Below are 14,915 nucleotides of genomic sequence, written 5' to 3'. Positions count from 1 at the left end.
TGCCTTGGTGTTGTGTTCTTCCACTTGGAGTGAGAGACTCGCTCCCCTGTGGCAGCTAAGATGGCTGATCAGAGAACATGGAGTGAGCATCAGCTAGCCTGAAGTCCCTAACCCTTCCCTTCCATGTCAGATTTCCATGAGAATGAAGCCCAAAGGGAAAAACGGAGTGGAAGATATTGTTTGGTTTGGGCTCATTGCCTGTTTTTCTCGAAATCAGTGGAAGTTTCCTCCTAACCCACTGTGATTTCATTTTGACAGTGGCAGTGGGCTCATCTGTATGTGCTCTCTGAGCATTTTTGCTAGCTTAATGACAACTTTTTTTTTTACTTTTTAAAATTTAGTTATAGTTAGTTTACAATGCCTCAATTTCTGGTGCACAGCACAAATCTTCAGTGATACATAAATATACATTTATTAATTTTCATATTCTTTTTAAAAAATTGACTACCACAAGATATTGAATATAATTCCCTGTGCTATACAGTAAAACTTATTTATCTATTTTATATATGTCACTCAGTATCTGCAAATCTCAAATTCCCAGTTTATCCTTTCCAAATCCCCTCTCCCCTGGCAACCACAAGTTTGTATTATATGTCTGTGAGTCTGTTTCTGTTTTACATATAAGTTCATTGGTCTTATTTTTTAGAGTCCACATATAAGTGATATGTTGTATATTTCTTTCTCTTTCTGGCTTAATTCTCTTAGAATGACATTCTCCAAGGACATCCACTTGGCTACAAATGGCAATATGTTCTCAATTTTCATGGCCAAGTAGTATTCCATTGTATAAATATACCATAACTTCTTTATCCAGTCATCTGTCAATGAACATTTAGGTTGCTTCCGTGTCTTGGCTTTTGTAACTAGTGTTGCTATGAATATTAGGGTGCAGGTGTCTTTCTGAATTAAGGATTCTTCTGTATATATGCCCAGGAGTGGGAACACTGTATCATATGGTAAGTCTACTTTTGGTCTTTTGAGGAATCTCCATACTGTTTTCCATAATGGCTACACCAAACTACATTCCCACCAACAGTGTAGGAGGGTCCGTTTTGAACAACACCCTTTCCAACATTTGTCATTTATAGACTTTTGAATGATGGTCATTCTGACTGGTGTGAGGTGAAACCTCTTTGTAGTTTTAATTTGTATTTCTCTGATAATTAGTGGTATTGAGCATTTTCTCATGTGCCTTTGGCTATTTGTATGTCTTCATGGGAGAATTGCTTGTTTAGATGTTTTGCCCATTTTTGGATAAGGTTGTTTGTCTTTTTCTTATTAAGTCGTATGAGATGTTTATATATTCTGGAGAACAAGCATTGTCAGTTTCATCTTTTGCACATATTTTCTCCTAATCTATAGGTTGCCATTTTGTTTTGCCCATGGTTTCCTTTGCTGTGCAAAAGCTTGTAAGTTTAATTAGGTCCCACTTGTTTATTTCTACTTTTATATCTATTTCTTTGGTAGACTGCCTTGGGGAACATTGCTGAGATGTATGTGAGATAATGTTCTGCTTATGTTTTCTTCTAAGAGCTTTATTGTGACGTATTGTGTTTAAGTCTTTAATCCATTTTGAGTTTATTTTTGTGTATGGTGAAAGGGAGTATTTTAACTTCATTGATTTACATGCTGCTGTCCAGTTTTCCCAACACCATTTGCTGAAGAGACTGTCTTTATTCCATTGTATGTTCTTGCCTCCTTTGTTGAAGATTAATTGACCAAAAGATTGTGGGTTCATTGCTGGGCTATTTTGTTCCATTGATATGTCTGTTTTTGTATCAATACCATGCTGTTTTGATTAATGTAGCTCTGTAGTATGGCCTGAAGTCTGGGAGGGTTGTTCCTCCAGCCTCATTCTTTTCCTTCAGTTATGTTTTGGCAATTCTGGGTCTTTTGTGATTCCATATAAATTTTATAATGATTTGTTCCAGTTCTGTGAAATATGTCCTTAGTAATTTGATAGAGATTGCATTAAATCTGTAGATTGCCTTGGGAAACGTGGACATTTTAACAATACTGATTCATCCATTCCAGGAGCATGGGATATCTTTCCATTTTTTAAAGTCTCCCTTAATTTCCTTGTAGTTCTCCATGTATAAGTCTTCCACTTCCTTGGTTAGATTTACTCCTAGATATTTTATTACTTTAGGTGTAATTTTATAAGGGATTGTTTCTTTACTTCCTTTTCCTGTTGATTCATAATTAGTGTAAAGAAATGCAACTGATTTTTGTACATTAATCTTGTATTGTTTTGTACATTAATCTTGTGATCTTGTATCCTTGTACCTTGCCAAATTCTTTCATTAGTTCGTGTAGTTTATGCATGGACCTTTTAGGGTTTTCTATATATAGTATCATGTCATCTGCATAAAGTGATGATTTTTTAGCTTCTTTTCCAATTTGGATCACTTTTATTTCTTTTTCTTGCCTGATTGCAGTGGCTAGGACTTCCAAGATTATGTTGAATAGAAATGGTGAGAGTGGAGAACCCTGCCTTTTGCCAGATTTTAGTGGGAAGGTTTTCAGCTTTTCACCATTGAGTTCTATGCTGGCTGTAGGTTTGTCATAAACAGCTTTTCTTACGTTAAGATATGTCCCCTCTATACCTACTTTGGTGAGGATTTTTATCATAATGGGTGGTGAATCTTATCAAATGCTTTTTCTTCATCTATTAAGATGATCATGTGGTTTTTGTCTTTTTCTTGTTGTTGGGGTGTATTACATTGATTGATTTGCATATGTTGAACCATCCTTGTGTTCCTGGGATGAACCCGACTTGATCATGTTGTATGATCTTTTCTATGTGCTGTTGGATTCTGTTTGCTAATATTATGTTGAGAATATTTGTATCTATGTTTCCTCAGTGATATTGATCTGTGAGTTTCTTTTTTGGTAGTGTCTTTGTCTGGTTTTGTATCAGGGTGATGGTGAATTCATAGAATGAGTTTGGGAGTACTCCCTCCTTTTCAATCTTCTGGAAGATTTTGAGAAAGACTAGTATGAGTTCTTCTTTGTATGTATGATAGAATTCCCCAATGAATCCATGCAGTCCTGGACATTTGTTCGTTGGGAAATTTTTTTTTTTATGCTTATCCAATTTCATTTCTAGAGATTGGTTTGTTCTAGTGGTCAGTTTATTCTTGATTCAGTCATGTGGACTGAATGTTTCCAGAAACTTGTCCGTTTCTTCAAGGTTATTCATTTACTTTCCATAAAGTTGTTCACAGTATTCTCATATGATATTTTGAATTTCTGTGGTATTGGCTGTAATTTCTCCATTTTCCTTTCTTATTTTGATTGTGCTCTGTCTTTTCTCTTCTTTGTGAGCTAGGCCTGAGGTTTGTCAATTTTATTTACTCTTTCAAAAAAAACAGCTCTTTGTTTGATTGACTTTTTCTATTGTTTTTTAAATCTCTATTTTATTTATTTCCTCCCTGATATTTATTGTTTTCTTCCTTCTGCTGTCTTTAGGTTTTGTTTGCTCTTCTTTTTCTAATTCTTTTAGTTGGTTAGTTGTTTATTTCAGATTGTTCATCTTTTTTGAGGAAGACTTTTACTGCAATGAACTTTCTTCTTAGGAATGCTTTTGCTGCATCCCATAGATTTTGTGTGGTTGTGATTTTTGTCATTTGTCTCAAAGTATTTTTAAATTTCTTTGATTTTATCATTGACCCTTTGGTTTCTTAGTATCATGTTGTTTAATTATCATGCTATCATTTGTCTCCTTTGTTTTTCTGTATTTGATTTCTAGTTTCATGCATTGTGTTCAGAAAAAAAATGCTTAAAATAATTACTATCATCTTAAAATTGTTGAGTCTTTTTTTGTGCCCAAGTACATGATCTATCCTAGAAAATGTTCCATGTGCACTTATAAAGATTCTATATTGTATTTTTTTAGAATGTATTGTTCCAAAATATCAACCACGTCTAATTTGTATATTATATCATTTAATTTGTTGCATTATTAAATTTGCATCTGGAAGATCTTCCAGTGAGGATAATGGGATGTTTTAATTTCCTACCATTATTTTATTCCTAGCAATTTCTCCTTTTATATCTGTCAGTATTTGCTTTATGTATTTAGTTGCTCCTACATTGGGTATAGTTATGTTAATGGATGTAATATCTTCATCTTGTATTGCTCCTTAAATCGTAAAACATTCATCTTTCTTTATGGTCTTTGTTTTAAAGTTCATGTTGTGTGAAATCAGTATTGCTACTCCTGCTTTCTTTTCATTTCTGTTTGTGTGTAATATCTTGTTCAATTTGCTCATTCACACTCTATTTGTGTCCTTTTCCCAAAGGTGGGTCTCTTGTATGTGGCATATTGTAGGTTCTTGTTTTATTTTCCAGTCTGTCACTCTATGTCTTTTCATTAGAGCATTTAACCTATTGAAATTTAAAGTAATTTTTGATCAACTTTGGTTTATTGCCGTTTTGAACTTAATTTTGCAGTTGATTTGGCATTTTTTCCCTTGTTCCTTTCTTTTTCCTGGTGTGTGTGTGTGTGTGTGTGTGCGTGTTTTATTTTTAAGTTTTCCTTTCTATTATCTTCGTTAATTTTTAGTTTTTGTGACTCTCTTGTAAGTTTCTGTCTTATGGTTACCCAATTTTGTACGTATATTAACCCATTACTGTATCTGATTGTTTTAAACATATAGTAATATAAACTCAAACCCATCCTACTGAGAATGAACAAATTAAAGAATGAAGAAAACTATATTTTCTTGCTCCCCTCTCCCACTCTTAATGATTTAGATGTCTTCTTTTACAATTCCATGTTTATTCTGTTGTAATTCATGGTAGTTATCACCTTTCCAATTATGGTTTTCTCCTTTCAAAAGCAACCTACTTCTTTTCAATTTAGAGTATACCATTCAATATTTCTTTTAGTATAGATTTAGTGTTGCTAAATTCTTTTATTTTTGCTTGTCTGTGAAGATATTTATTTCTCCTTCTATTCTAAAGAATAGACTTGCTTGATAAATTATCCTAGGCTGAATCTTTTTTGTTTGTATGTTTTTCATTCAGGACTTTGAATATATCTTGCCACTCCCTTCTGGCTTGTAGTATATGTGTAGAGAAATCAGCTGAAATCCTTATGAGTTTTCCTTTGTAAATAACTCTGTTTTTCTCCTTATGACTTTAGAATCATTTCTTTATCTTTAACCCTGGCCATGCTGATTATAATATAGCTTAGTGTGTGTCTGTTTGGTTTCTTCTTGTTTGGGTCCCTTTGTACTTCCTGTATTGGTATATCTGATTGCTTCTTTATGTTTCATAAGTTCTTAATTATGATTTCTTCAAATACCTTTTCAATCCCTTTTGCTTTTTTTCTCCTTCTGAGACCCCTGCTATGTGTAGGATTTGGCAAGATTTATATTATCCCATAGGATAATTGTTTTCATTGAATTTTGTTCTTTCATTGGTTTTTGTTTGTTTTCCTCTATTCTGTTCTGATTAGTTGATTTCTGTTGTCCTGTATTCTAAACCACTTATTAATTCTTCTGCATTAAGTAGCCTACTTTTTTTACAACTTTTAACTCAGCTCTTATCTCAGCAAATTTGTTTTCCTGTTTTAATTCACTCCTTTTTATAAAGTTTCAATTTCCTATTTGACATATTCTGTGCCTCCATATACAATCTCTTTTTGTGTCTTTAGTACTTTTATCTCTCCTCTTTTGAAAACATGATTTAATAGATTATCAAGGTCTAATTCATTGATCATTCATTCAGGGGATTTTACCTGTTCTTTTAAATGGGAGTTGTTTCTCTACTTCTTTATTTTACTTATACCTCTCCTGCATTATTGATTATGGAGCATCAGTTATCTCTTCTGTTTCTAAAGGTTTTCTTTTTACTTATTTACCTAAAACGGGTGCAGAAATAAAGCTAAAAAAATTAAAAGAAACGAATAAGATTTGAAAACAGATTATGAACAATGACAGAAGAACAAGTCAAAGAAAAATAAAAATTGAGACCAATTTTAAAAGTCTTAAAATTAGAAAATAATATCTGAAAGCTGATTATAATAAATAAGAGAACAAAACAAAGACATTAAAAGCAAATTGTAAAAAATTTAAAAAGCTTAAAAGAAGAAAAAAATTTGAGAACATAGTCTAATGGATAATAGAAGAATAAAGCAAAGAGAAATAAAAATGAAATTGAAACAAATTAAAGACAACTTTAAATATTTTAAAGTCCAATTTTAAAAGGGGTTAAACAGAAACATAATAATCTTTTAAAAGTAAAAATTTAAAAAGTAAAAGAAAAAAAGTGAAAAAATGTGAACGTGTTATTTTGGGCACTATGTGCTCTTAATAATTTTGTTGATAGCTCTGTCTGAAGTATGGGTGGTTACTATGTCTTCCTGTCTTTTGCCTGTTATCCTTTTTGTTGGGGATTTGGCCTGTGATCTGGTAGCAAGAGTCTTCCCTTGCTATTAAATGAGATCTCCTTTTTATTTTGTGGTTGTCACTGCTCCTGTTTTCACCCTGCTGCATGAACTCCACTCACTGGTTCCAGAGGCCCTCCAGTTGTGCCCCCAATCTGTGCTTCTCCTAGTGCCATGGGTCATGTCTCCTCCAAATGCTGTATTGTGGTGGTGCACTTGTGCATGGTAGGTGGTTGGGTCTCTCTGCCTTTCAGTGCCCTTCCCAACTTCACTTCAGTTCCATGCTCTTTAGATGGACTTGGATAAAATGGCCATACCAGTCATCACCCCTGCTCTGTGCCAGAACTCTTCTTGTTCTTCTTAGAAGCATGAGTTCACAGAGGTACTGCAGCAGAACTTTCCTATTTGCCTGGGGCTGTGAACAAATCTGAGTCCCACCTATGAGGTTTCAGAGCCCCTAGGTAGGGATTGAGATTTCAACCCTGCCTCCACCTCGGTGCACATTAGAGTATATGGTGGGTGTGGTTGAGTCCCAATTGTCTTCTGCAGAAAAGGCACCAGATATGATGCCACAAGTATTCAAAGACAAAAGCTATGACACCCCTCCGCCCAGGGCACACCAGCAGTGTTTCTTTGCCTTTTTTTTTTTAATATTTTATAGGGTACTCATGTTGTTCTGCTCTGTATACCTTTCCAGCGATGGCACAAAGCACATTGAAATCTCCTGAGGTTGCCTCTGTACAGTTGGCCCGAGTCCTCCATCAGGTTCATGCAGTCTGTTTCATCCCACACCTGCTGGTTGGTGTCTAAGCCTGGGGATCCTGAGGACACTTTTTGCCCCATTTAATTTTGTTCTGTCAGTTAAGGGCTATTCTATACAATTTCAAGCCTCAGAGTTTCCCCCTCCATCCAGCTTACCTCTTCATTGGAGTGGGAGAGACCCAGCAAATAAGCACTATACCACCTTTGCTGCTCCCTCCCCATGGGACTGGACTGCACTATTTCCCTTTTTCTTCCTTTTATTTTCCTTTTCTCCTGCCAGATTAATGGCGTGTTTTGTCTTTTGATGAAAGTAAGGTTCTGTCAAAGTTCAGCAGACTTTCTGATTGGATAGGTGGGTCAGTGGATGTCAGTCTTGGTGCATTTGTGGGAGAAGGTGAGCTAAGAGTTTCGTTCTACTCCACCACCTTGGCCCTTCTTGATTTTTTCTTTTTTTAAATGTACAGTAGTCTAGTGTCTGTATGTGTCAACTGTAGTGGGATTTTGTCCAGTAAACCTAAAATTTCTACTTTGAAATAAACTACTGGGTTTATAAAAAAGAACTTAATTAACAGCTGCAAGCCAGCATCATCTATTCAAGGGTGTGTTAGAGAAGGATGGAGGGGAGGAAGGGGAGAGGGGGAAGAGACTCTAAGGGTGAGAGAGTGGGTAAGGGGGAAGCCCTACCTGCTAAAAAGTGGATGCTTGCTGCCATTCAACACAGCTCAGTGCCGGGGCACCCCAGTTTATGCAGGAAGAGCTAGCTGTCTGGACTCTGATCTACAGACACTGCTCTCAGCTTCTACTCTAGAGTTGAGCTGGTGCTGCTGGAGCAGAAGGTGGAGTCAGGGCAACAGTGGTTGGATGGCAGCCTCTGATGTGAACAAGGAGCTGTGAGTTCAGACTTGCTCCTTAAGCCCCTAAAGGACAATGAGCAAGTGAGTCCATCTAGAGAGACAAGGAGGGAGAGGGCCCTGTGGTGCTCCCACTGACTATCCAAGCATCCAGCTTAGAATTCTGCCTCAGGCTGACATCTTTGACCAAGAAACAACACAGGTTGCTTTTATTTCCTAATTTAATAAAAGCCTTTTGCTCACTTCCACGGGAAGCATAATAACAAATCTGAGCTACTTTAAGAAGAAGGAAAATCCTCACTGAGCACCTACCCTGCACCAGACATGGTATAAGGAACTTCATGGCTGTGATCTCAGTGACATCTGACAAGTCACTAAGAACTGGGATGAAGGGACATGAGCAGAAACCAGAAGACAAAGACAGGCTGAAGGCAGATGTCATAAAGAAAATTCCACAAGAATGAATAGCAGAAGCAGAAAGTGGAGCTGGTGTGGGACCACATGGGCAAATTCCTAGGTTTGAATTCCAATGAACTAGGCAGGGAGGTAATCCTGGACTTAAAGCATAAAGATCATTGGTTTCACAGTTTCTCTGCATGACCAATTATTTTTGTTTTTTCTTTTTGCTGTCCTAGATTTTCCAACATGGCAATTTTTATACTTCTTCATCAACCATTCCATTGACTGCTTCTCTTTCAACTCATATGCATAAAAGACTTCACCCAAGGACCAGATAACAAATCAGTTAATAACAGGAAGGATAAGCCTTCAGAACTTGCCAAGCAAAAGGAGAGATTGCACTAAGGTAAATATGTAAGATGTTGTATAATTGAACTTTAAGTGAGTGGCTCACAGTAGTGCTCAAAAAGTTCAAAGAGGAAAGGAAGGCAGGTGGAAGTGGTCCTGTTTGTGTGTGTTTGTGTGTGTGAGCATGCGTGCTGGGAGAGGAATTGAGTAATGGATGAAGACATCATGCAAGATGGCTGAAGTGTCAGTAACAATCTTTGGATATGAGTTGAGAAAGGGAAATAAAAAGGTGAATTTGGAAATGATGCTTGAGGCCAGAATGTAAAAGTCCTTGAAGGTCAAATTAAGATGTGCTATCATATTTTATGTCTCGTATTTCACACCAATTTAAGTGTTGACCCTCTTAGAAATGGTGAATTAGAGAGGAGATGAAGGGTTCCTTTAAAGAAGAAATCTAGACAAACCACAGCACACTAAGGCAATGGTACCCAGCAATTGCATTCCACAAGATTAAGTACATTAGCATTTCTACAGAAAAATAATAATTTATATCACTGTATGTTTCCTACTACCTACAGAGTTATAAAATAGCTCAGTAACATTGAATTTGAAATATTCAAAGGGTGAGCTAGACAGACACCAAGTAATCTTTTGTGTGGTTGAGTGTGTGTTTCAAAATGTTTCAGTTTTTCCTGACAGTGGCCACTTTTATTAGGTATTTACCTAGAAGCAGATTTGCTGGAATAGGTTTATCTGTATGTTCAGGTTAAAGTGGATACTGACAGATATTTGCTTTTCAGGTGATTGTAGCAATTTACATGCTCATCAGCATTGTAGCATTCTTTATGTGCTCCTGAAAGTTGGGAAGTTCTGAGCCTCAATTCAGCTCTACAAAGGGTAAAATTTTAAACAATCTCCTTTGTAGTTCTCATGCATACCACATTTTTAGTTATTACCAGTGGTATAATAAATAAAATATCTGTCCTTTATTTCTGGTACCAGACACAGAACTTCAAAACCCTTGGAATTTCTTGAGTGAGAAGAGTGTCTCTTATGCTAATGAGGTGACTCATGGTAGTGGGCCCCAAGTTAACTTCAGCATGAGGGCTAATCCCAGAAAGACCAGCCACATAATTAGAGGGTTGAAAATTAGAGCCATGCTGAACTCTGGGAAGGTGGGAGGAGATGGTGCTGGAGATGGAGATTAATCATGTGTCCAATGATTTAATAAATTATAAAGCCCAAGTAAAAGCTCTGGACATCAAACTCAGTGATGCCTTCTGGTTTGTGAATACCCTGACTCCACTTGCAGCCAGTGTCTGAGGTTGGCATACACTAAGTCTGTGTAGTTTATTTGTTGAACAACTTAATGCACTGATTCTAACCTGAGTCTTACATCCAAATCTTGAATCATTCTGGAAGTATAAAGTCTATGAGCTTGTGTCTCTTATGTTGAAGCTTGACATTTCTGTCCATGTAGGGAGATTCAGGAAAGGTATGACTAAACAGTGGGAACATTACTGTGTGGGAAAAGGCATCATCATAGGAAATGAAATCCTCTAACACAACTATTTTCAGTTCAAAGCAAGCCAAAACAAATTGACTATTCCAGTTGTGACCTAGGCTGTGAGCATTGGTCTCTCCAGTAAGATTTGGCTTCTCCAGTAAAATTAACAAGAGGACAGATGACTGGATAAAGAAGTTGTATATTTATACAATGGAATAATGCACATCCATAAAAAAATAATAAAATGATGCCATTTAAAGCAACATGAATGGACCTGGGGAATATCATTTTAAGTGATGTCAGAAAGAGAAAGAAAAATGCCATAAGATATCACTTATATGTAGCATCTAAAAAATAGATGAAATTATTAAAAAACAAAAAAGACTCACAGACATAGAAAACAAACTTATGGTTTCCAGAGGAAGAAGAGAGTGGGAAGGGCTAAACTGAGAGCTTGAGATTTGCAGATACTAATATATATATAAAATATAAACAACAATTCCATACTGTATAGCACAGAGAACTATATTCAATATCTTGTAGTAACTTATGGTGAAAAAGAATATAAAAAAAAATATGTATGTTAATGTATGACTGAAGCATTATGTTGTACACCAGACATTGACATAACATTGTAAATTGACTATACTTCAATAAATAAATATAAATATATATATATAGATATATTTTAATTATGCATTAAAATTCAACAGTAAACTTTTATTCTCTAAAAGAAAGAGGGGAGTGAGTGGAGAAGCAATTTGAAATGTGTTTTGTATTTCATTATCTCATAATATAAGGATGATTCTAGTCTATAATTAATAAATAACTTGCAAGGCTTAAACCCAGCAGAGAAAATAATTAAATATTTACTTTTGGGGAATTAGATTTAGACCAAGAGGAAAAAAAATCTAAAACTGATATTAGACATCCATCAATAAACATTCAAAATAAATTCAGTGTCTTCCAGTATTAGACTGACATGTTCACCTTTATTTCCTAGAATTATATGAATTGTGGGGGAGTGGAATTAAGATAAAACTATGTTGGACTTTGGATGTCTGGCTAAGACATTTTAGTTTTAAGTTTTGTTCACAGGGGAGAGTGGAGAAGTTTTGGAAGGCAGCTATACTCACCACTATATGCCTTCAAGTGGAGAAGTTTTGATCAGTAGAGGGAAGAGAGGAAATTAGTACCACAGAAAAAGGCATTATCAAGGAAGGTAGAACAAAGATAACTAATGTTCACTGTACATGGCTACCAGACTTTCCATCAGTTCATCCTTTTATTGAAAATTCATAGGATTACACTTATATTTACTTCTTCCCTGCAGAATGTGCTGTCAATTTTTTAAAAAATAAGAAATGCCATGTTAATTTTCAGACAGGTATACAATATCTGTCTGAATATATCATGGAAACATTGAGAATTCTGGCCAATTATTAGTAATTTCAGTATCAAATTTAAGAAAGAGGAGTCAGGAGCAGCCAAGATGGTGGAGTAGAAAGACTTTAGTAGCTCACCCTTTCTCACAAATACACCGAGAGACACCCCGGGACCTACCCATTCACTCAGAACACCTACTGAACATTAACAGAACATCACCTTCTTCAAAAGACAGAATTCACCACAAATCTGGTAGGAAAAAAGTAAAAGGAAAATAGCGTGGGATGAATCCCACAGTGTGGGAGTGACAAAGGAAGATTCGCACTCTTAAACTGGGGGGAAGGGGGGACTCCAAGTCTTGTATCTGTGCAAAGTAGCCCTTGGCCCACAAAACAATAAGTAAAATGAGCACTAAATTTCCCTGTGACCTCAGCCTTAGACACAAACCAGCAGGGGATGGGCTGGGAATGGCTGCCAGAGCCAAGTGATGGACTGGGGCCAACTGCACAGAGGCAATCTCAGGGGGCAGAAGTATGCTATGAACTATGTCTGGGAGGGTATAGAGAACAGAACAGCCTGAGTTCCCCATAAAATTAAAAAAAAGAAAGCAATACTGCTGGTGTGCATTGCAGGGAGGAGCACAATGAGGCTGGGCCATAGCCTTTGTCTACACAGGCCTGTGGCACCATTGCTGGTGTGTTCTTAGGAGAAGAGAGGCAGGGTTCCACCACAACCACCATATTCCTTAGTGTTCAGCTCCCAGGCAGAGGTGGATTTTAAACACAAATTCATATCTAGAGGCTCCACAACTTCACAGGCAGGACTGAAATTTGTTTACAACACCAAGCAAAGGGGGCCATTTTGCTATGCAGGTGCCTTTGCGGACCCACACCTCTAAGACAATTGGGCAAGGACTAGAGTTCTGGCACAGAGTGAGGGTGAGTGCTGGTGTGGCCATTTTCTGTGAGCCCTCCTACCCTGAGTGGATGCAGCACTGAGAGTAATTCTGACCAAGTTGCATGACCTGTGGGCGTCTGTGAAGAGTGAGCAGAATTTGCAAAGTGGGGTGATTGAAGGGGCAGCATTTGGGACTTGGCATGGTGCTGATCTGGTAGCATGAATGTAGTCACTGAGTGCTGGAAGCCCTACTGGTGTAGGCATCTAAGACAAGTGAGCATAGTTTGTGTATCAGGGAAAGTGCAGGTGCATTGCTTGCTGCTGGGGATGTCACTGACCTGATAGTGAATCACCAACCAAGTGTGTGACCCAGAATTCAGTGGAATTGCGGGCAGAGAACCTGGGGGACACCAGAGCAGCAGACTGACATTCCTGTCACTAAAGCTAGGACAAGTTCAGAGTCAAGAAAAAGTACTTAAAGTGCTCCAACCCCACCTATTATGCACCAGAGTTCAGAACCAGGTCTGGAAGCCTCACTCCCAACAAAAAGGAAACAGACTCAGTCCCTGACAGAGATATGACAACCACAGAACAAAAAGGAGACCACACTAAAAAAACAGAGAAGGCTCTGGTCACCACAACACCAGCCACATCGCTAATCAAAAGGAAAAGAGATAACACACATGGAAGAAAGACATGGCTACCATCCATACTAAAAACAGACCTAGTGAAAAAATTATTAGGGGTGCGCAGTCTACACAGGAACACATCCTCTTCAAAAAAAAAAAAAATCCCTTGAAGGCCAGAGAAGATAACTGATACTTCATAATCCATAGTGCCAGAGAGATATAAGTAAAATGAAGAAGGAGAGGAATGATTCTCAATTAAAAGAACAATAGAAATCCCCAGAAAGAACAGTCAATGAAATACATCTGAATAGTCTACTAGATCATGACTTCAAAACTGGAGGGATGAAAGCACTGAAAGAAATAAAAGAGACTATAAATAGAGAGAGAGAACATTATGAAAAGGAAATTGAAACTATAAAGGGGCGATAATTAAAAACATAATACTCAATGGCTATGAAAAGAGCCAAGCTATAGGCAGTCAAAAGCAGACTAGACAATGCAGAAGAATGAATAAGTGACTTAGAAGACATGATAGGAGAAGTCACCCAATAAAAACAGCAGATAGAAAAGCAGGAAGAAAAAAAAAGAACAATGAAAGCAATATAAGCGATCTATGGGATAATATATAACATTCCAACATATGCATAAGAGTGGTCACAGAAGGAGAAGAAAAAGCAAAAGAGATTGAAAAGGTATTTGAAGAAATCATGACTGAGAATATCCCAAACCTAAAGAAGCGATCAAATATCTAAGTACAGGAAGCACAGAGAGTACTCAAGAAGAAGAACCCAAATAGACTTACACCAAGACATATTAAAATTAAGATGGTGAAATTTAAAGATAAAGAAATGATACTAAATGCTGCAAGAGAAAAATGAATTGTTAGTTATAAGAAAAACCCCATAAGGCTATCTGTTGGTTTCCCTTCACCAACACTGCTGGCCAGAAGGGAGTGGCAATATATATTAAAATTTCTGAATGAGAGAAAGCTGCAACCTAGGATAATTTATGCAGTAAGGCTGTACTTTAGAATAGAAAGAGAAAGAATTTCACAGACAAGCATAAACTAAAAGAATTCAGCAATACTAAGCCTATGCTAAAGTAAATAATGATAGGTTTACTCTAAATAGAAAATAAGCAGAGGAGAAGGGCAAAGATGGTGGAGTAGAAGGACATTTGTAGCTCACCATCTCCCACAAATACACCAAGACTGATATCCATGAACCCACCCACCCAAACAGAACAATTGCTGAACTTTGACAGATCATTGCCTTCTTCAAAAGACCAAATACATTGCCAATCGAGTAGGAGAAAAGGAAATAAAAAGAAAAGGAAGAGAAAGGAAAATAGTGGGGAAACGGTCCTGCAGGGAGAGAGTGACAAAAAAGAAATAGCCTTCATTTGCTGGGTCTCATTCACTCCAAAGGAGAGGTCAGTGGGATGGAGGGGGAACTTCCAAGGCTTGGATCTGGATGGTATGGCCTTTGACTGACAGAACTAAGTTAAGTGGGCACAAAGGATCCCTGTAATCCCCAGGCATAGACATCAACCAGCAGGGTTGGGACAGGACAGGCTGCCCAAGCCAGGAAAAGGACATGGGCCAACTGTACAGAGGCAAGCTTGGGGGATTTCAATGAGCTGTGTGCCATAGCTAGGGGGATATACAGATCAGAAAAGCCTGGGTCCCTTATAAAATACACACACACACACACACACAAAGCTACACTGCAGGTGTGCCC

At 37.2% G+C, this 14,915-nt stretch overlaps 1 protein-coding gene across 18 annotated transcripts in view; it reads left to right on the top strand.

Moving 5' to 3' along the window:
- Positions 1-14,915, top strand: part of LOC141576201 (uncharacterized) — a 95,809-nt gene that overhangs the window by 61,193 nt on the left and 19,701 nt on the right. For 17 of the 18 annotated variants that reach the window (XR_012504460.1, XR_012504453.1, XR_012504451.1 and 14 more), the window contains one exon: positions 8,646-10,027. Coding sequence is in view for 1 of the 18 variants with exons in the window: in XM_074358691.1 (XP_074214792.1) it covers positions 8,646-8,694 (49 nt within the window). In the remaining 17 variants the exon portion in view is untranslated. Of the gene's footprint in view, positions 1-8,645; positions 10,028-14,915 lie in introns of those variants that run through there. The other variant, XR_012504459.1, reaches the window with a different exon arrangement.

The sequence above is a fragment of the Camelus bactrianus genome, chromosome 36, assembly GCF_048773025.1.
Source record: "Camelus bactrianus isolate YW-2024 breed Bactrian camel chromosome 36, ASM4877302v1, whole genome shotgun sequence".
Taxonomy (NCBI): domain Eukaryota; kingdom Metazoa; phylum Chordata; class Mammalia; order Artiodactyla; family Camelidae; genus Camelus; species Camelus bactrianus.
The sequence above is the reverse complement of the archived record's forward strand: the minus strand, read 5'-3'. Positions and strand labels throughout refer to the sequence as shown.